The 21,729-nt window shown below is 42.5% G+C and overlaps 1 protein-coding gene across 2 annotated transcripts in view; it reads right to left on the bottom strand.

Moving 5' to 3' along the window:
• The window catches only part of CDC42BPA (CDC42 binding protein kinase alpha), a 275,648-nt gene that overhangs the window by 73,204 nt on the left and 180,715 nt on the right, over positions 1-21,729 (bottom strand). For both annotated transcript variants that reach the window (XM_084828634.1, XM_084828633.1), the window contains exons 14-15: positions 19,510-19,620; positions 18,279-18,526 (exon numbers count right to left, since the gene is read on the bottom strand). In XM_084828634.1, coding sequence (XP_084684760.1) covers positions 18,279-18,526; positions 19,510-19,620 — 359 coding nt within the window. The remainder of the gene's footprint in view (positions 1-18,278; positions 18,527-19,509; positions 19,621-21,729) is intronic.

The following is a 21,729-nucleotide window of genomic DNA, read 5'->3' as shown; positions in this document are numbered from 1 at the left end:
CACAGAGAAGAAGGCCAGGATCTCTTCTTGATCATCCCAGAGTGCAGGACACGGAATAATGGGCTCAAGTTACAGGAAGCCAGATTCCGGCTGAACATCAGGAAAAACTTCCTGAGTGTCAGAGCAATACGGCAATGGAACCAATTACCTGGGGAGGTGGTGGGCTCTCCCACACTGGAGGCCTTCAAGACGAGGCTGGACAGCCATTTGTCAGGGATGCTCTGACTTGGATTCCTGCATTGAGCAGGGGGTTGGACTCGATGGCCTTGTAGGCCCCTTCCAACCCTACTATACTATTCTATGACTATTCTACACCAATTCTGAAGCAGTTTCACTGATTGCCTATTTGCGTCTGAGCCCAATTCAAGCTGCTGGTACTTACTGAGCTCTAAATGGCTTGGGATCCAAATACCTGAAGAAGTACTTCTCTCTATACCAACCTGCCTTTGCCTTAAGATCTTCAGGGGAAACTTTTCTTTGTGTACCTCCATTATGTGTTATGTGATGATGAGGGAGAGAGCCTTCTCTGCAGTGGCACCCCAACTGTGGAATAACCTCCCCAAAGAGGTATGACTGGCATCATCACTGCAATCTTTTCAGAGCCAGGTAAAAATTTTATTTGCTCAGGCATATTAATGTTCCTGTTATTCTGTTCAAGTTTTAGCTGCTTTTCAATGGTGTTATTATTGTGATGTCGTTTATTATTTTATTATGTATTTTATTTTGTGTGACTAATTTGTGTTGTGTGTTTTACTTTGTATGGCTAATTGGTCATGCCCTGGTATCCATAAGGATGAAATGCAATTTGGAAGTATTCTAATAAATAAATAAATATAATTTAAGATGGACCCTAGGTTTAGTTATTGTACTATATTTTATCTTCTTTATTTTAATATATTCCTGCTTTTCTATTATTAGCTGTTACTCAGCCGCTAACAACCTCAGCAGCTTTTATCTATCTTTTGACTTCATTGTTTATTATTTTATTGATGTGCAGCATGTAAAACCCAGACTAATACACCATAGGGTAAAAATTAAAATATCTTATAAACAACACAGTAAAACAGCATTAGATCACAGACAACGTACAGCAGTAACTGTCAGAAGTAGGAAGTCTGCTAAAATAAGTAAGTCTTAATTGCTCATCAGACAGTGATGAAGGAGAATGGTGGATCTCCACAGGTGAAGCATTCCACAACTGGCACACCACAGAAAAGCCCCCCTTCCTGTGCCCGCCCATCATCCCTCTAACTACTGGTTAGCCTTAACTGTGATAGATGTAATGCTTAAGCAGAACAGGAGGAAACAGGAGGTAGTATCCACTGCTAGTCCTACGTACAGTAGACCCATTGAAATGAATGGCGCTTAAGTTAGTTGTGACTAACTTACATCTCATTCATTTCAACCCAGGGAAAGGTGGTCAGGAAGGCAGACTGCTCAATCCTACAGTCAACTCCCAATCTCTTAACCATGTTAAGGAATCTCCACAATTATGTCTGCAGAATGTCTCTGGGATAGAATTTTGTGAAGAATTCATAACTGTTCTCCAAAGCTATCCAGAAATGTTTATCATCAGCCACTATTTGAGCAGTTACAATGAAACACAGTAAGAGTATTTCTGGTTTGAATTTCCTATTCCTAATTTGAAATTCATTTACTGTTTCACTCAGAATTTGAAACACAGCATAGCAATATCAGACCTAGCTCTGCAATTGTACGTTGCTAGGCATCATTTGAAACATAACACTTCGTTCTAACAATGTCACATATTAATCACTGCTGTTTAAACTCTAATTCTGTAATCCAACACCACCCATCCCACTCCCCGACTAACAGATTCCATGCATATGATGAACAATCTGGGGGAAAGCCAAAAAAGATTAAAGCATTAACTGTCAGGAGAATGGATAATGGGTCTCACAGCTATGCGGGAGACACGGGGTTTAAGGCTAACTTCTCAGAGAGCAGATCAAGTCACTTTAATTAAGCATTTGGTTACATTTTTGTCTCGGTTTCCATGCATTTTTTTTTCGTTTTCTTCCTTCTAGTAGTGGTTGTTTCATTCACAGCTTCTCTAGAAGTAGCTTTTCGTTTGCTTTTGTGATGCAATATGAGACAATGGGGAAAGATGTGATGTCAGGCTTTATGTTAACCACTTTGGTGGTAGCCTTAGAGATCTGATGTGTTGAAAGCCTCAAGTGAGGCTGCAATAGAGACGGTTCTTCTAAAGAAAAAAAACTGATAAAGGATAGCACACAAGGAAAGACAGAGGTAAAAATAATCTGATACCCCTTATTTCTGAATGCTTGTTCAGAAATAAGGGGCATATAACCCAAGCAAACAAACTTTAGGGATGCAGTGGAATCAACAGTTTGACTGCAGTTAATGTTCTTTCAAGCTGTTGTCTTGAAACACTTCTCATCTACCCATGCACTTCAGTTATCTATTGCTCAAAATCTGCAGAAGACATAAAGCAGAAACCAGAGCACAAATGAAGACATTTCAGGCTGCAATCCTACGCACACTTACTTGAGAGTATGCCTGCTTCAACTCTGTGAGCCTTACTCTTGAGTAAGGTTTTATTATGAGATTTTATTATGTGCGGTTTTCATTCATTGTTTCATTTTTCACTGTTTCCCTTTTATGTTTTTAATGTATTGTACTCCAGCCAGGTAACTTGGGTTATTGGGCGGTTTAAAAGTGCAATAAACAGACAAACATTCATAGGATCAGGCTCCAAGTATCACAAAAATCACTGGGAATTAAAGCACTCTTAACACACTAGATTACATCCAAGTATGTGTACTAGACTGATATTTTGTCAAAATAAGAAGATCTAGTTTTATGTGTCTTTATGAGATCGTGTTATTGTTTCAAGAATTGTTTTCACAGTAGGCGAATACAGATGATGATCTCTTGCTACTTTGAAATAATAGCCTTTGAAATTAGTCATATCACAAAACACCTAATGAACACTGCATAAAACAATCAGTATTCTCTTCTGAATATTTCTGGCTCTTGAAAGAGTACTCAAAACTGTTCTAGGCACTCCTTTGAAATAACCGTAGATGTTGGGTAGCACTATATCTCATGTGAAAGTTCTTTATTTTTGTTTTTTAAATTACGGTAAAGCTAAATAGGGTCAGCAATTTTTAAAAAAAGATAATATAAACCCAAATAAGATATGCTGTGATGCATGAACATTTGCACAGATTCAGACACAATCCCCACCTGCTGATGTTTTAGCGATTCCCACTGTGAACAAAAAATGGAATGTGGGACTGAAAATTATCATGGAAGTAACAATATAAGCCTTTTCCTGCCTGTGCTATCATCAACGGAGGCTCTTTTCACTTGCCCACCACCAAGGCTGGTGAGTACAACAGAGAGGGCCTTCTCAGCAGTGGCCCCACACCTCTGGAATCAGCTTCTGTCAGGGGTTCATCAGTCCCTTTCTTTGCAGGTCTTCAGGAAAGCCTAAAGACCCATCTGTTTCATTGTCCTTCACAGTCTTGGGCTGCTGTTTCTATAGGTAATTACTATTTTTATTTATTTTTATAACCAACGTCTGTTTTTATGGATTTTTATTGAATATGTATTTATTGATGTTTATTGTATTCACTTTTGTATGGTTTTTATCTTGTTCATTGAAAGGGTTCTACCCTTAAAGGTGGCCTAAAAATAATGTTAAATAAATACATAGTTTATTCTGTGGTTTTGCATGGTGTTGAAATCCTAAAGCAGCCTTCCCTAACTTGGTGCCCTCTAGATGTTTTGGACTACAGCTTCCAGCATTTATGACGATTGGCCATGCTGACTGTTGATGAGATTTGAAGCCCAAAACATCTGGAGGGCACCAGGTTGGGAAAGGCTGCTCTAAAGGGTTAATGTTTCTTAGGAAAGAGAAACAAAAAGTGATGTAGTGCTCTCTTTGTTATTAGTACTTTTCAGGCCTTCTCTCTCAGTCAGGCATATCAGCATAAAATCATACCTTGTTTGTTTGTTTGTTTGTTTGTTTAACTGGATAAAAAAGGTGAAAACGAAAATCTCCAGGGTTCTTATTTCAGAGAAGCTTTTCTGCTGGGAGCTGGGTCTACAACACAATGAACTAAGGCAAAATAAGGGCACTCCTGCACAATTGTTAAGGCTTTTAAAGTAGTAATTGTGCATCATCCCACAAACATTCAAAATTAATGTTGTCATACAGCTTATCCTGTCCACATGGTCTTTTGATAAAGGGCGTCTCTGGCAGATTGTTTTGCTTCTTATTTTTCACAATTATCCTTTTTGGTGATTTGGCCTCATGTGCTTCCTGACTATTTTTATTTAACTTCCTTTCTGTTTTTATATAGTTTTTATAGTGTTTATAGAAACAACGCTTTCAAAAAATAAAATATGAAAAAATAAAATTAAACATAGGATTATAAAATGATAAAATCATGGCACTTATACAACAGAACTAAAATACGAAAATGAACTAGCAGAAGAAACCATTGTACAACCCATTCAGAGTAGGCAGTGCAATATCCTTAAAACCAAGTTAAAGGCACCTCAAAGATTAAAAATAAATTATACAGAATGGTTGGAAACTAGGCTGGTGCAAGCTGCTCTAACATTGCTGCTCAGCACATCCTAGGGTCTATAAAACCGTATGCAGGTGTTAAATTATCTACATGCAGTGGGGTAGTGGAATCAAGTTGGCCTCCCTGCCCCTACCTGCAAACTGGCAGTTAAGATCCAATAGTGGTCCATGTGAGTACAGGACTGGCCTTAGGGGTGGGTGAGCTGGGCAGTTGCCCAGGGTACCAAATTGAGGGGGGCACCAAGCTGAGTTCAGTGGCTGTGGTTTTTTTTTTAATGTACTGTCTGCAGCGAGCGAGGGTGGCAAAAAGCAAGTGTCTGTAACCTTTTACAGGTTGTTTGGGTACTAACTACAAAAATAATCTTCCTTCAGTTAGCTTGAAACTAGGCTTCTTTTTTAATTTCTACTTTGATGCCATTTGCGCTAGGTAAAAATCAGTGGAATGCAGCTTTACTTTGAGGCAACATTACTGAGTACCTAGTACTTCAAATATCGTAGACATCATAAATACTATATAAATAATAATAAAATAATGCTGTGAGCTCTAAGAGGTCAGCTGGATACCTTTTTATTTATAACTTTTCTTTATTATTTTAAAATATAAAAATAATAGATATTCTAAAGTAAAGAATGTTTACCAAAGGATAAGAACTGCTACAAAACAAAAAATATTAAAAGTAAAACCTGTGATAGTTCTGCTGTGTTGCATAGCACACTGCCACTGCTCAGAATGTGCTTTTTGAGTTTTGGGTTAATTGCAGCACAGTGGCTGAGAGATCAAGGTTTTGAGCAATGTCGTTCTCAATGGATAGAACAGCAAGTGATGTGAGCCTCTCATCCGCCGTGATAGATCACAAATATGTTTTGATGAGCTTCAATTTTGAGAAGCTACGCTTACCACTGGCAACTGTAACTGGGAGTGTCACGGGGCCCTCACTTCAGTTCCTGTGCATATCATTGATTCCTGCCTTACCATGCCACATTGCTCACCAGAATTCTTGGCATTTTGTTAAAGTTTTCATAAAAAGAAGAAATGATATATTAGATTGTAATTTGACACTGAATCTCAGCATGTAATTGTGACATAACAGGACCTCTCCCTGGCCATGATGAAGTATTTTACCTTGTTGTGTATGAAACAGAACAGATGTCAATTTGAGGCTTAAGCTGGCTGTGAAATGTGTCCTTAGGAGGCTGGAAGGCCCTCAATATCACACCTGCACCAGGCCCCATAAACCCTCTGGGTGACCCTATAAAGCTGACCGGGGGGGGGGGGCACCAAAGGCACACTTTGCTTGGGGCCCTATTTATCCTAGGGCCAGCCCTGGTGCAATATATGTAGGCCTGATCTAAGCCACCTCAAGCCTGAAAGGATAACATTTACAATCAATGCGCGTAGGCCTCCATTTGAATATGACCTTTAACATGCAGGCATCAGGCAAAGTAAGCTGGCACAATTCAAATCCCCAATTGTGTGAAGTTAGAGAACGTTTGTATGGGATTTAAGTGAGCTGTGAAAAGAATTACATGTTGCCAAGCAACTATTCAGTTTCTTTTCTAGGAAAGTATGTTGTGTAAAGTTGTTGGCATGCAGTTGTATTATTTTCTTGTTTCGAAATGCCCTTCAAAATTTATCCATAGCTTTGAAATTCATGGACAATTAGTAATGCCAACAAAACTACTATACACAGTCATTACGTCAACAGGTAATGTTGATAATTGTTGATGTTATGGTTTCCAAAATTTTAATACTGAAACATGGGCTACCTTTTTCAGCAATTTAACTTGATTCTGCATAAGACCCACAGGTGCTTCCTCTTTCCTCCAGTACTATTACCTAATATTCCATTACTAACACAGAACTATTCATAGCTGTATATGAAATACATAGACTGAGGGGAGAAGAATTTGTCTGTTAACACAATGGTGGGGTTCACGTGATCAGGGAAGGAAAATAAGCCTCCATGGCTTATTTTCCCACCTCACGTGCTACTTCATTACCATAATTACCGTCACTGGGCATGGCTTGTTGTTTTGTCTGAACCCGGCGAGGGTGCATAGCAGGAATGGTTGACAAGCCACCCCGGAAGCCATGGCTTGTTCTAGGATTGCAAGGTGGTTTGTCAACCATCCCTGCCACCCACCCTCACTGGGGTGGGCCAACACAACAAGCCACGCCCAGTGAGGGCAATTATGGGAAGCAGGCAGTGTGCAGCTGGCACATGCAGGGCGGGAAAATAAGCCACAGTGGATTATTTTCCTTCCCTGATCGTGCGAACATGGTCAATGATGCTTCATCAAGAAGCATGAAGAAATAATATGCCATCTCATTTTCGTGATAATAGCATGTTTCAGGCTCAAGCTACTGAATACCAAGTTTCTTAATCGACCCATATGTTTTTATTTTCAAGGTCCTTATACCACTGTGGAAATTTTAAGGCTATCATATAAAATTTCCAACAAAGGGGATTATTTGTACCATCTTTTCTAAAGAGCAGGGATATTCTTAAATAAGGAGCAGCAATCATGACCTATGTACTTCAGTATTTTCAAAAAGGGGTTAACTTTTGAATGAAGGGACGAATCCTAAAATATAAAACATCTAATGATCTTTGATTATAGCAAGATATCTAAAACAGAATGAAGCAGCACAACACTAAAAAATAAATTTAGATATATAGTCTTCTGCAACGGAGTACAAAACTAAGAACTGCAGTGGCACTTTGCACAGGGCAGCTCAGGAATCCTATATTTTTAATAGCTTGTATGCATTTCCATGCAGGTATTTCAAAATCCTCCCCTTCATGGATCACTGCCTTGTTGTGGTGAAGGGGCTTGCATAACTCAGTGAAGCCATAAGCTATGCCGTGCAGAGCCATCCAGGACGGACAGGTCATGGTGGAGAGTTCTGACAAAATGTGGTCCACTGGAGAAGGAAATGGCAACCCACTCCAGTATTCTTGCCAAGAAAACCCCATGGAACCTATCACAAGGCTAAAAGAGATGATGCCGGAAGATGAGTCCCTCAGGTCGGAAGGTGTCCAATATACTACTGGGGAAGAGCAGAGGGAATTTCCAAGTAGCGCCAGAAAGAGTGAAGCGGCTGGGCCAAAGCCGAAAGGACACTCAGTTGTGGATGTGTCTGGTGGTGAAAAGAAAATCCGATGCTGTAAAGAACAACATTGTTTAGGAACCTGGAATGTCAGATCAATGAATCAAGGTAAGCTGGAGGTGGTCAAACATGAGATGGCAAGATTGAACATCGACATCTTGGGAATCAGCGAACTAAAATGGACAAGCATGGGCGAATTTAATTCAGGTGACCATTATATCTACTACTGTAGGCAAGAATCCCTTAGAAGAAATGGAGTAGCACTCATAGTCAATAAAAGGGTGGGAAAAGCAGTACTCAGGTACAATCTCAAAAACGATAGGATGATCTCAGTACGAATCCAAGGCAAACCATTCAACATCACAGTAATTCAAGTCTATGCCCCAAACACTGAGGCCGAAGAAGCTGAGGTTGATCGGTTCTATGAAGACCTACAACACCTTCTAGAACTAACACCAAAAAAAGATGTCTTCTTCATCATAGGGGATTGGAATGCTAAAGTAGGAAGTCAAGAAATAACTGGGATAACAGGCAAGCATGGCCTTGGTGTACAAAATGAAGCAGGACAAAGGCTAATAGAGTTTTGCCAAGAGAACACGCTGATCATAGCAAACACTCTTTTCCAACAGCACAAGAGGCGACTCTACACACGGACATCACCAGATGGTCAATATTGAAATCAGATTGATTATGTATTTTGCAGACAAAGATGGAGAAGCTCCATACAGTCAGTAAAAACAAGACCTGGAGCTGACTGTGGCTCAGATCATGAGCTGCTTCTTGCAAAATTTCGGCTTAAATTGAAGAACGTAGGGAAAACCACTAAACCATTCACATAACCATTCACTAAATCATATCCCTTATGAATATACAGTGGAGGTGACGAACAGATTTAAGGGATTAGACCTGGAAGACAGAGCGCCTGAGGAACTATGGACGGAGGTCTGTAACATTGTTCAGGAGGCAGCAACTAAATCCATCCCAAAGAAAAAGAAATACAAGAAAGCAAAGTGGCTGTCTGATGAGGCTTTATAAGTAGCTGAGGAAAGAAGGGAAGTGAAAAGCAAGGGAGAAAGGAGAATAGCAAGGAGAGACAAGAAGGCCTTCTTAAATGAACAATGCAAAGAAATTGAGGAAAACAATAGAATGGGAAAGACTAGAGATCTCTTCAAGAAAATCAGAGATCTCAAGGGAACGTTTTGTGCAAAGATGGGCATGATAAAGGACAAAGAAGGCAGAGCCCTAACAGAAGCAGATGAGATTAAGAAGAGGTGGCAAGAATACACAGAAGAACTATACAGGAAAGATCTGAATGTCCCTGACAGCTATGATAGTGTCGTCACTGAACTTGAGCCGGACATCCTCGAGAGTGAAGTCAAGTGGGCCTTAGGAAGCATTAGTAACAACAAAGCTAGCGGAGATGACAGTATTCTAGCTGAGCTATTTAAAATCCTAAAAGATGATGCTGTTAAAGTGCTGCACTCAATATGCCAACACATTTGGAACACTCAGCAGTGGCCACAAGACTGGAAAAGGTCAGTTTACATTCCAATTCCAAAGAAGGGCAATGCCAGAGAGTGTTCAAACTACCATACAATTGTGCTCATTTCACATGCCAGCAAGGTTATGCTCAAAATCCTACAAGCTAGGCTTCAGCAGTATGTGAACCGAGAACTACTGGAAGTACAAGCTGGGTTTCGAAGAGGCAGAGGAACTAGAGATCAAATCGCCAACATCCGCTGGATCATAGAGAAAGCAAGAGAATTCCAGAAAAACGTCTATTTCTGCTTCATTGACTACGCTAAAGCCTTTGATTGTGTGGATCACAACAAAGTGTGGCAAATTCTGAAAGAGATGGGAGTACCGGACCACCTTACCTGTGTCCTGGGAAACCTGTACGAGGGTCAAGAAGCAACAGTAAGAACTGGACATGGAACAACCGACTGGTTCAAAATTGGGAAAGGAGTACAACAACGCTGTATATTGTCACCCTGCTTATTTAATTTATATGGAGACTACATCATGAGAAACGCCAGGTTGGATGAATCACATGGCGGAATTAAGATTGCCGGGAGAATTATCAACAACCTCAGATACGCAGACAATACCAGCCTAATGGCAGAAAGCGAAGAGGATCGAAAGAGCCTCTTGTTGAGGGTGAAAGTGGAGAGTGCAAAAGCTGATTTGAAACTCAACATTAAAAAAACTAAGATCATGGCATCTGGCCCCATCACTTCCTGGCATATAGAAGGGGAAGAATGGAAGCAGTGACAGATTTTATTTTCTTGGGCTCCAAGATCACCGCAGACGGTGACTGTAGCCATGCAATTAAAAGACACTTGCTCCTTGGGAGGAAAGCTATGGCAAACCTAGACAGCATAGTAAGAAGTAGAGACATCACCTTGCCGACAAAGATTCATCTAATCAAAGCTATGGTTTTCCCAGTAGCAACGTATGGCTGTGAGAGCTGGACTATAAGGAAGGCTGAGCGCCGAAGTATTGATGCCTTCGAACTGTGGTGCTGGAGTAGACTCTTACGAGTCCCCTGGACTGCAAGGAGGTCACATCAGTCCATCCTAAAGGAAATCAACCCTGACTGCTCATTGGAAGGACAGATACTGAAGCTGAAGCTCAAATATTTTGGCCACCTAATGCGAAGAGAAAACTCCCTGGAAAAGACCCTGATGCTGGGAACGATTGAAGGCAAAAGGAGAAGGGGACGGCAGAGGATGAGATGGCTAGATAGCATCACCGATGCAATTAATATGAATTTGAGCACACTTCGGGATAGAGCGGAGAACAGGAAGGCCTGGTGTGCTATGGTCCACGGGGTCATGAAGAGTTGGACACGACTTAACGACTGAACAACAACAACATTTCAAAATCCTAGCTACATTTAAACAATCATAATGCCAATCACCAGACTCCAAAAATTCCTTGCTACACGTGGAAGTAGGAAACGAGGGCCCCTCAGAAAGGTGAGCCAAGAGTTTCAGCTGAGAGTACATCAACCTGGTCCAACAATAACTCAGACTTTGTTGTAAAATGAGAGAAGCTCCATGTATACCAAAGGCAGGGCTAGCTGCAGAACCAGGAAAGGCTGTATGACTGTCGATGTGGCCTCACCTAGTTTTTGATAGCAACCTATGACTATGTTACAGATAAGGGCTCAGCTGACATTCTTGTTAACCCCTTGTCCATATCTCCCCCACCCTCCATCTCAAAGGAAGAAAACTTTTCAAACAGACTAGGTTTTTGCTGTTGTTGTTAGAAACAAAGAAATCATTTCTTGCATCTTGCAGCTATAAGACACTAGGCCGACATTTGATAAAATGAAAGGTGAGACTCTCGAGAATCTTCTGGAGGGTCTGTATATTATGCTGGAAGCTACTTTATGAACATTTGCACCATGATCATGGACGCAGAGTACTGCATGATCACAGCTATAATTTCAGAAGCTTCAGAAAGGTTGCCTTTGAAGCTGAGAATGTATTTCTTACTTGCATAAAGATCTTAGAGTACTGCTTTGAATCCACACTAACATTTACCTAACAATTTGTGTTACATCCCTTCAGCAATAGAGCAGTAAAATGCAGGGAGAGGGGGGAAAGCTTACTATGTTAATAGTATCTGGAGACCCTAGAAACAAGTTTACATGGCAGAGCATCAACTTTCCTAAAGAAGATCCTGTTGACTCCTGTTTACCAGTAACGTCCACCATATTATTTTTTTTTACTGTCTCCCAAGATAAAGCTACACGCATAAAGATGCTGTTCATCACCTAATTTAATACCCTCCTTAGATACCACACAATTCTCTATTTTTGCCTTTCTGATCCGTATGGGCTACATCTTTGAGAAAGTCCTTTAACTGTCGATTTTTCAGTTGGCACCCGTGCATTCACACATATGGGCTCTGTGCCTGCACAGAACCTTGATCAGGAACCTTCTATAGCTGAAGAATTTGGGAATTTGAAGAATTTGGCACAGAAGATACAACAAATGCTCATCTGTTGGGTGGAGTTTGCTGCCACAGCGGACACACATCTGAAAAGGGGGCTGAAGGGCCATGCAGCCTCAGGCTATCATGAATGAAAATAAAACTTAAAACAAATGCAATAGTCAGAAAAACAAGAGAAATGGAACAGAAAGAAAGTAAACAAGAAATTTGATCTCAGCAAGTTCTAATTTCCCTCAGGAATAGGTGAACCAACAGAGAAGATTCCTTCAAGGCTGCCACAATGGCAGTAAAAAATGAACTGAGGGAATAGGTGGGAACCCCCTAGAGACATGCACATTGGATGGTGGGGAGGATCCCCACCAAAAACTTCCTCAGCTATAGAAGGTTCCCAGTTGAGAATCCGCACAGGCACAGAGCCCAGATGTGTGATGCACAGAGACAATGAAGAAGAAGGTTGCTACCTGTAACTGTAGTTCTTCAAGTGGTCATCTATGCATTCATACATATGGGCTCTGCGCCTGCGCCTTGATTTGGGAACTTCTATAGCTAAGGAGTTTTGATGGGAATCCTTCCCCCACCACCCTACAGTGCATGTCCCCAGCATGTTCCTGCTTATTCCCTCAGTTCCTAGAGATCAACACTGTAGCCTCAGAACCGAGAAGAAATACCTTCAGTACCCCATATCGAACTCAAGTATGACACCAAAGAGGGGATGGTGGTGGACTGTGTGAATGCACAGATGACCACTTGGAGAACTACAGTTACAATTAGCAACCTGTCTTTCTTCTTTGTGGTCTCTGTCCATTACACATATGGGTGAATGGCAAGCTAACTTACAAGGTGGTGGGTCAGTGTCTTATTACAACATAGAAGAAAGGACAGCATGACCAAAAGCACAGTCAGCTCTAGCCCAAACATTCAGCCTGTAATGACTAATGAATGTGGATGGTATTGACCAGGTTGCAGTTCAGGGATGGGAGCCCCTCTGTCGAATGTGACAGATGTTACTAATGCATGAGTAGAGTGAGGTCAGACTGGGGCAGACAGTTCACGCCCAGCCAGCTCATATGATAGCTCAATAGTCTTTATTGAACCCAAGAAGAGAAGCACTGAGTTGAAAGTGGCTGGCCCTTCCACTTGCCATCATAACAGACAAACAGGTGAAGTGACAGTTGAAACTGCGCAGTCCTCGACTTGTGAAAGGCCAAAGCATGCTGAACATTGAGTGTATGCAAGGTCGATTCCAGAGGTGTAGATAGGGAAGCACAGAAAGCAGGAAAAAACAATGTCCTGGCTTAAGTGAAAGTCTGATACCACTTTAGGCAAGAAAAAGGTGTCAGGTCTGAAGACCACATTGTTTCGGTAAAGATGAGATAAGCCTGGTCTACTCGAAGTGCACAGAGTTCCTTGCACAGCATGCAGAAGTAATGGCCACCAAAAATGCCACCTTCCAAGAAAGGATTTGCAAGTCCATGGTCACCAGTGGCTCAAAGGGCTTGGATGAGAGTGCCTTCAGCACTATCAACAGGCTCCAGCTCAGAACCATACAGCAAACTGGTGGTGCCAGATTCCTTATCCATTTCAGAAATCTCTTCCCTGTTGGATGCAAGTAAACTGAAAACCAGTCAACAGGAGGGTGAAACGCAACCATAGCAGAAAGATAAACTCTTAGAGATGACAATTTGAGTCCAATGGCCACCCTGCTCGGTATTGAAATTGCATACAAGCCAGTTCTGGAGAGGCCTCATATGCAAATAAGCATAATGAACAACAGGAGATGCTGGATCTTGAATGCCAATATGGACTTGTGCAGGATGAATTCTGCCACCAATGAAGTCAATACCTTCCCTCCACTTCAAGGAAGAAAAGCCAGGCCTGAATAGGAGTCCAGTGATGCCCCAATAAGCTGGAGGCTCTGGGTAAGTTGCAGGTGAAATTTCTCTAGGTTGAGAGAATTTGAGTCCCAGGTGCTGAAGGAGATTGCAGGTCATTTCTATCGACCGAAGAAGACAGTTCCACATTGACGCCACCAACAGCTAATCATCTATATACGAGTGCACCTTGACCCTTTGCATCTGAAGATGGGAACAAACCACCACCATACACTTGGTGAATACTCTCAGGGCAGTGGCTAGACCCAAGGCAGCATCCGGAACTGGCAGGCATCAGTACTGCAGACAAAGCAGACATAACCTTGGCATGACTCCTCTATGGTGATCTGAAAATAGGCATCCTTGAGGTCAATAGAGGTAAACCAATCCCCCTTGGGAGAGGAGAGGGAGGACAGATGCCAGAGAAACCATGCAGAAATTCCTGGGCAATAGATACAGATTTAGCCCTCGGAGGTCCAGGATTGCCTGGAGCCCTCCATCTTTCTTCGGTACCATGAAGTACCTCGACTAGACCCTGTCATGGAGATGTGAACATGGAACAGGTACGATGGCTCCCTTCTTGAGAAGTGTGTTGACCTCTTGGTGGAGCAGGCAATTGAGCTGTGACTCTCACGGTACCGAGCGGAGGAAGGGTATCGAACTTGATCCCGTAGCCCCTCTGTATGATGGAAAGCACAGGAGTCTGTGGTGATGTCGGTCCGCAGAAATTGGGACAGAACAGTGCCAAAGATGGGGAGCTGAGCAGCTGGATAAAGAGAAAGGAGGAGACAGGCAAAGGCACCACCTGTTTCCCCTGTCACCCTTTTGGTGGCAGTATTGGAATGGATAGTATTTCAAAGCTGAATAAGGCTTCTGCCGCTGAGCAGGTTGCTGGCAAGGGTGTTGCTGCTGAGCACTGGAGGATGAAGCTTGGTACAGGGTCAAAGCATATCTAAACCAACAGCACTGCCATGGAGCTGGGGCTGTTACTGGAAACCCATCTTACGGGCTTTGGTTCTGGCCTTCTACACAGTGTTGCACAGAGTACACAGTCTTTCTTGGTGTTGAACAGGCCCTGGCCATCAAAGGGAAGGTCCCCTATGTGGGATCTAGCCTCCTGTGAGAGTCCCGCCAAGCAAAGTCTCACATGCCTGTGGAAGATGATGGAGCTAACCAGGAGTTTGGCGTCACAGTCCACCTGGTGTCTGGAGGTGTTTATCTGTTGCCTGGAAAGGTTCATTGCCTCATTTTGGAAGACGAAGACTAGGTCTTTCTTGTCCTTAGGGAGGTGCTCCAACAGTTTTCCTGCCTTGTACCATAGGAACAACTGATAGCCTGACATGGCAGCCTAGTAGCTGGGGACCTTCAGGCCAAGTGCATCCTCCTTCCAAGGAAGTCCAAGCATCAACCTTCTTTGACTACCAGTGATGAATGGACTCTGTAGGACTTCCCCTGGGCTGCTTCAACCACAATCAAATTCAGGCAGGTGGTTAAACAGAAATTTAGCATCCATCTCCTGCATCCAGTACATTTCTTCCAGCTGCTTGGCTGTGGGAGAAGCTTTCCATGGTGGAGGGGGCCTTCCAAGATTGCTTAATAGTATCCTGCAACACGGGTAGAAGAGGGATTCCCACGGGTCTCAACGAGCCCATGTTGACGGCATCAAAAACCAGATCCTGTGTTATGGAAGCAGCCTGCTGGGTGGCAAGCCCCAGTGACTGGGCCAATATCATAACTTGATTAGAAAATTGTCCAAGGTCCAAATGATGGAGAAATTGTATCCCAAGACCCAACAGCCGCATCCGGCGAAGACAGCAACGGATGGTGCGATGAAACCAAAGTGGAGTTGGACTCATAGCCTTCTGTGCCCAACAGCAGAGATCTTTCTGTAGGCAGTGGAAGGGTAGCCTGATCAGTGGTCTGTTGTTGTGGATAGTGTGGTTGCAATGGTAGCATGGCTGAGAGTGGAAGCAGTGCTTGCTGCCTTGATAGGGAATGAGGTGATGGCACCAGGAGAGCCAGCGGACTGCGCTGCTCCCTTGAAACTGGTGGAGGGGCTAACAATGTTTTGTGAGGTTCGACACCGTAGCTGATGGTTGACTTCAGTACCGAGGAAGAGCCCAATCCAATGGACTCTCATGGCTGTAATATCGATGTCAGCTATAAGGGCCATTTCGGCACACATCCCAATCTTGGTGCCTCCTGTATGTTGGGCCCCAGTCATAGTGTCTGACCCACTCTGAGACCAGAGAACTAGTGCTCTCATGGCCACTCGTAGAATCTAGGGGGCTAACTCTGCCTTATGGAAGTTGCCAAGAAGGAGTCAGGTGAACCTGGATGTCTGTCTTGGAAAATGTCCCCCCTTGGGAAACAATGTGGACAAGGTGGCAGAGAGGGAGGTTTTTTTGGGGGGGGAATCTCAGATCTCACCAATGTCGACATGATTGGGATCTGGTCAATCTTGTCATTGGGACAGCCATATGCACAAAGGATAAAGCCAGAAATATAGCAGAGTACAGACTGAAAGAAGAAACCACAGCTTTTTTGGAAAGAATTGCTTTCAGATGAACTGAATGCGGGAGAAGTTCCCAGATGAGGCTACAGCAATGGCGGTTAAAAAAGAACTGAGGGAATAAGCAGGAACCTGCTGGGGATATGCGCACTGGGATGGTGGGGGAAGGGTTCCTGACAAAACTTCTCAGCTACAGAAATTTCCCGAATCAACGCTCTGCACAGGTGTACAGCCCATATATGTGATGCACAGAGACCATGAAGAAGAACCCTACAATCTACTTTTAATGTGAGGCAAAGACAGCGCATGGCCTATTTTCATTAAAGAACTGTACATTTTTATGAGCGTATACATACGTTTGTTACAAGCAACTTGTATTTTACTGATAAATACCACTGAGGGACACTCTCAGTGCCACTTTTTTCCATCATGGGAGAAAGAAAAACAAATCATCCTGTCAAATCAGATAAAAAAGGGGCTTGTGTCTAGAGTGGACTGACAATGGATGTTAGCACTGGATGATCCCTGGAACAGAACAGTCTCAGGACACCTTAAGTGTTTGTTTTTGTGCTAGCAGTAGATATAAGCACCAAATGACCTCTAACATATTACTTGTTCATGTCAAAGACAAAGAATGAACCAGGGGCACTGGTGGGATGGAGCTAGAATGCAAATCAAGGAAACACATTTACAAACTTGGAAGCTCCCAGTTTTTTCTATGTGCATTAAGTCCAGCATACAACTTGACCAAAGAGACTAAGCGATAATAGTTCCTTACTCACGTCTACCATTCCAACTTTTTTAAAAATGCATTTCTTAATTTGGGAAAGAAGTGGAATGCTGCTCACCTCGTTACAACCACTAATTTTCCTTGTGACCTTTTATGCTCACTTTGTGGAATAAATTGTGCTGCAGGCCAATGGTAACTGTATATGTGTGTGGTGTGGGTTCTTTACTTTCTCAGGTTTGTCTTATCCAGCTATCTCATACAGCTATGTATCAGTCCAGTGGGTTATGATGTGCTGAGATGGGCAGGCAGAAGAGAGAGGTATGGAGTTTGTCAATGTTCCACTGAACATTAATACACTTTAAATAATAAAGCATGATGGATACCCCAATCTACCCTCTCCCATTTCCTTTAAACAACCCAAGCTCAAACTAAGAACAGGCACCAATGATAATCCATATAACTACACAAATGCATTGTATTGAGATTTACTGCAGGAACTGGGTAACATCACACACAGAGTATCCATACAGGGTCAGATCCAGCTTCCTATTCACCTGCGAGAGTGATCCCTGAGCAGAGTTCTGCTCAGAACACTCCTCTTGAAAGAAAGGGGAGAGAGGCAATTTCTGACGATTCCCCCTTCCTCTGCAGCCTCCAGTGCCACCTGCCCCAGTGTTTCCTACCCTCCAGAACAAATTTGGGGTGGGACATCAGGGATTGCAGGGGGAGGGGGGAAACAACAAAGATGGAGGCCTTTTCCATTCAGCCAGTGGGATTCTTCCGCTGGATCATAAGCCTTTCGTGGATGGAAAGAGCCCTTCTGTCCATGAGAAGCAGATTCTGGATCCAGCCCATAGTATTATGTGAACTAATGCACCTGTATCAATGGTTCTGAGTAGTGCACCATGGAAGAGTTAGTAAGGATACAATACTGAACTTTGCCAAGGGAGACCTGTATTCAGTTCCCTGCTCAACCATAGAACTCCAGGGGTGATGTCAGCTTTACTCATCTCACAGGGTTATTGGGAAGGTATAATGGGAAGAACCAATATTCACCATACATATGACAGAGAGACAGATAATGGAACTTGCTGGTTGCAAGAAATGAAGGATCAAAACCATGGGGATTGCTCATGAACACTATCCATCAGAACTATAGCGACCCTAGTATAAAACATGTTGTCGTCAATCCATCAGTTTTAATTACTTAAAACCCAATTCTCATCATGTTTACTCAGAAGTCCCACTGTTTTTATTAGGTCTTGTTTCCAAGTATGTTTGTTTAGGATTGCAGCTTTAGTTACACTTCAGAGGCTGAAACAATTTTTTCATTGCCTCAGGTTATATTAAAATGATACTATTTGGGTACTCCGATTGCATGTCTTAAATGTAGGTATTTCATTTGCAACTGTGGCAATCTGTTTTGCTAAACTCTTGCAGAGAAATCCATGCACAGCAGGTGTTGCAAATGGACATTTAAGCCAGTGGCAAAATAACAGGCTTGTGCGTACCTTTCTCTCCTTGTCTTTTCTAACTTGTCTTTCAAGATGAGGATTTCTTTTTTGAGAGCAAGCTGTTGACTCTCTGCATCACGCAGTTCTTTCTTCAGATTTTTAATTTCATTTGAATGTATTACTTCTCGTTTAGATAGCTCTTCTTCATAAAAAACACTTTTCTTATCCAAGTCGGCTTTTAATTTGGTGATCTCTTGCTGATGTTCTGTGCTGCTCACCCCTGGGGAGCGACCAATTTGTTTCTGCTATAAAAAATGGGACATCTCAGAATTAGTTTCTATGAACTGAAGAACTATGAAAGCATGAGCTTAGGAATATGTCACCCCGGATATAGAAAGAATGAGAAAGTACAACTGACTGCAATTGAATATATATTTACCAGTTGTTGCAAAATCAACGTCAAATTAAAGTAACAGCCAGGACTAACATTCTATACTGTCCAAAGACATGAGTTGCTTAAATGTAGTATGAACCCTTACCAGTGGAGGCTGGTGGCTCTGATTTCGGCAGGGCTGTGAATCCATTCTGGGTTTCAGTCAAAACCAGCCAGAATTCGAATGGAGCGATCGAAGGTGTTGGACCCTTATTCTCAAAATAGGCTCAGCACCTTGGAGAGCCCCTTTAGAGTTCTGGCTGGTTCTGACTAAAACCCAGAATAGATGCATATCCTCACTCAAATCGGAGCCACCAGCCTCCACTTGCCCTTATACAGGTAACAATATTGCTGTGTGAGCATATGCATGTTTATTCAGAAGTAAGTCATACTGTGTTCAGTGGGGCTTACTCTCAGGTAAATGTACATGGGATTACAACCTTAATTATCTTCTGCTATTTCAGCATTTGTTGAAGTGAAAAAGCATTTATTTTTAAGTCTACTGAATTCCTTACATTAAAAGCATAGTTCTGCTTCAAGGGATGCTTTCCTATGGAGAATCCTGTTTGCCTACTTGAATTATAATTGTGCCACGTGCACTGAAATGCACTATATAGTCAGCTCACTATAATTATGTCTGGGAATATATATATTAGATGAGACAAACTATTAAAATACATTGGGATACTCCAACCCCCATCATTACATGCAAATGAGCTTCTAGAGGGAAAAAGTGTGTGGTAGAGGCAATAATATACTAATTTGCATATGGCTTTGTCCTGTGTCTGACAGTGACTTTTCAGATCTAATAGGCAATGATTACATTTTAAGATGGTGAAGTCATCAAAGACTAACCTTTAGTCCTTCTAATTCATTTTCCAGCTGTTTAGAGTACTGCTCACTTCGCTCACGTAGTTTCCTGTCCTTGGATGCCTCAGCAGCTGCAGCTTCAGCATGAACTTCCAGCTGCAAAAATAATGCTTAAAATTGTAACCATTCTTTTGAATGTTTTTGTTTAATAATGCACCCAAAAAGAAGTCACGTATTTCAGTATCTTCTCCTTAACTGTGACCTGTTTTGGATGCTTAGGTAAAAGCCAATGGCAATGAACATCCCCAATCCTAAACACACTGACTTGCAAGTAAGTTCAACTGACCCCAGTTGGACCTAAGTGTGCTTGGAAGTGTATACTAACAGTGCAATCCTATACATGTCTACTCAAAAGTAAGTCCCACCGACGTCAATGGGGTTTACTTCTAGGTAAGTAGGTATACTCCAGCAAAGGAGTTCGTTACCTTGTCGTGGTGCTGGAGCTTGAGCACCTCAATGACACCATGAGCTAAACCGTGAAGGGACACCCAAGATGGGAAGGTCATGGCAGAGAGGTCAGACTAAATACGATCCCTGGGGAAGGTAACGGCAACCCACCCCAGTATTCTTGCCACTAAAAACTAAACTAAATGGATCAGTACAACCAGAGATATGTCGGTATACCATCGGAAGATTGGACTCCCAGATCGGAAGATGGTCAAAAAGCTACTGGGGAGGAACACAGGATAAGTTCAACTAGCCCCAGATGTGATGATGCAGCTAGCTCAAAGCCGAAAAGATCTGTATAGCTCAAAGCTAGCTCAAAGCCGAAAAGATCTGTATACGGAAGATCTGTATAGGAAGGATAATAATATCGGGGATAGATTTGACGGTGTGGTCAGTGTGCTAGAGCCAGACATCCGAAGAGTGAGGTTGAATGGGCCTTAAGAAGCATTGCTAGTAACAAGGCAGCAGGAGATGAAGGTATCCCAGCTGAACTGTTTAAAATCTTGCAAGATGCTGCTGTCAAGGTGATGCATGCCATATGCCAGCAAATTTGGAAAACACAAGAATGGCCAACAGGTTGGAAAAAAACAACTTATATCCCCATACAAAAAAAGGGAAACACTAAAGAATGTTCAAACTATAGAACAGTGGCACTTATTTCACATGCCAGTAAGGTAATGCTCAAGATCTTGCAAGGTAGACTCCAGCAATTCATGGAACGAGAATTGCCAGATGTACAAGCTGGGTTTAGAAAAGGCAGAGGAACTAGAGACCAAATTGCCAATATCCGCTGGATAATGAAGAAAGCCAGGGAGTTTCAGAAAAACATCTATTTCTGTTTTATTGACTATTCTAAAGCCTTTGACTGTGTGGATCGTAACAAATTGTGGCAAGTTCTTGGTGGTAGGGGGATACCAAGTCATCTTGTCTGCCTCCTGAGGAATCTGTATAACGACCAAGTAGCAACGGTAAGAACAGACCACGGAACAACGGACTGGTTTAAGTTTGGGAAAGGAGTACGGCAGGGTTGTATACTCTCACCCTACCAATTCAACCTGTACGCAGAGCACATCATGCGACGTGGTGGGCTTGATGAAGCCAAGGCTGGAGTTAAAATCACTGGAAGAAACATTAACAATCTCAGATATGCAGATGATACCACTTTGATGGCTGAAAGCGAGGAGGAGCTGAGGAACCTTCTGACGAAGGTGAAAGAAGAAAGTGCAAAAGCTGGGTTGCAGTTAAATCTCAAAAAAACCCCAAGATTATGGCAACCAGCTTGACTGATATCTGGCAAATAGAGGGAGAAAACGTGGAGGCAGTGACAGACTTTGTCTTTCTAGGTACAAAGATTACTGCAGATGCTGACTGCAGCCAGGAAATCAGAAGACGTTTACTTCTTGGGAGGACAGCAATGACAAATCTGGATGAAATAGTGAAGAGCAGAGACATCACACTGACAACAAAGGTCTGCATAGTGAAAGCAATGGTATTCCCCGTAGTTACCTATGGCTGCAAGAGCTGGACCATAAGGAAGGCTGAGCGAAGGAAGATAAATGCTTTTGAACTGTGGTGTTGGAGGAAAATTCTGAGAGTGCCTTGGACTGCAAGAAGATCAAACCAATCCACACTCCAGGAAATAAAGCCAAACTGCTCACTTGAGGGAATGATATTAAAGGCAAAACTGAAGTACTTTGGCCACATCATGAGAAGACAGGATACCCTGGAGAAGATGCTGATGCTAGGGAAAGTGGAAGG

This window comes from Heloderma suspectum, chromosome 1 (assembly GCF_057233095.1).
Source record: "Heloderma suspectum isolate Gila_16-S chromosome 1, 16-S_ref, whole genome shotgun sequence".
Classification (NCBI taxonomy): domain Eukaryota; kingdom Metazoa; phylum Chordata; class Lepidosauria; order Squamata; family Helodermatidae; genus Heloderma; species Heloderma suspectum.
This window is presented reverse-complemented; position numbering and strand designations above follow the sequence as displayed.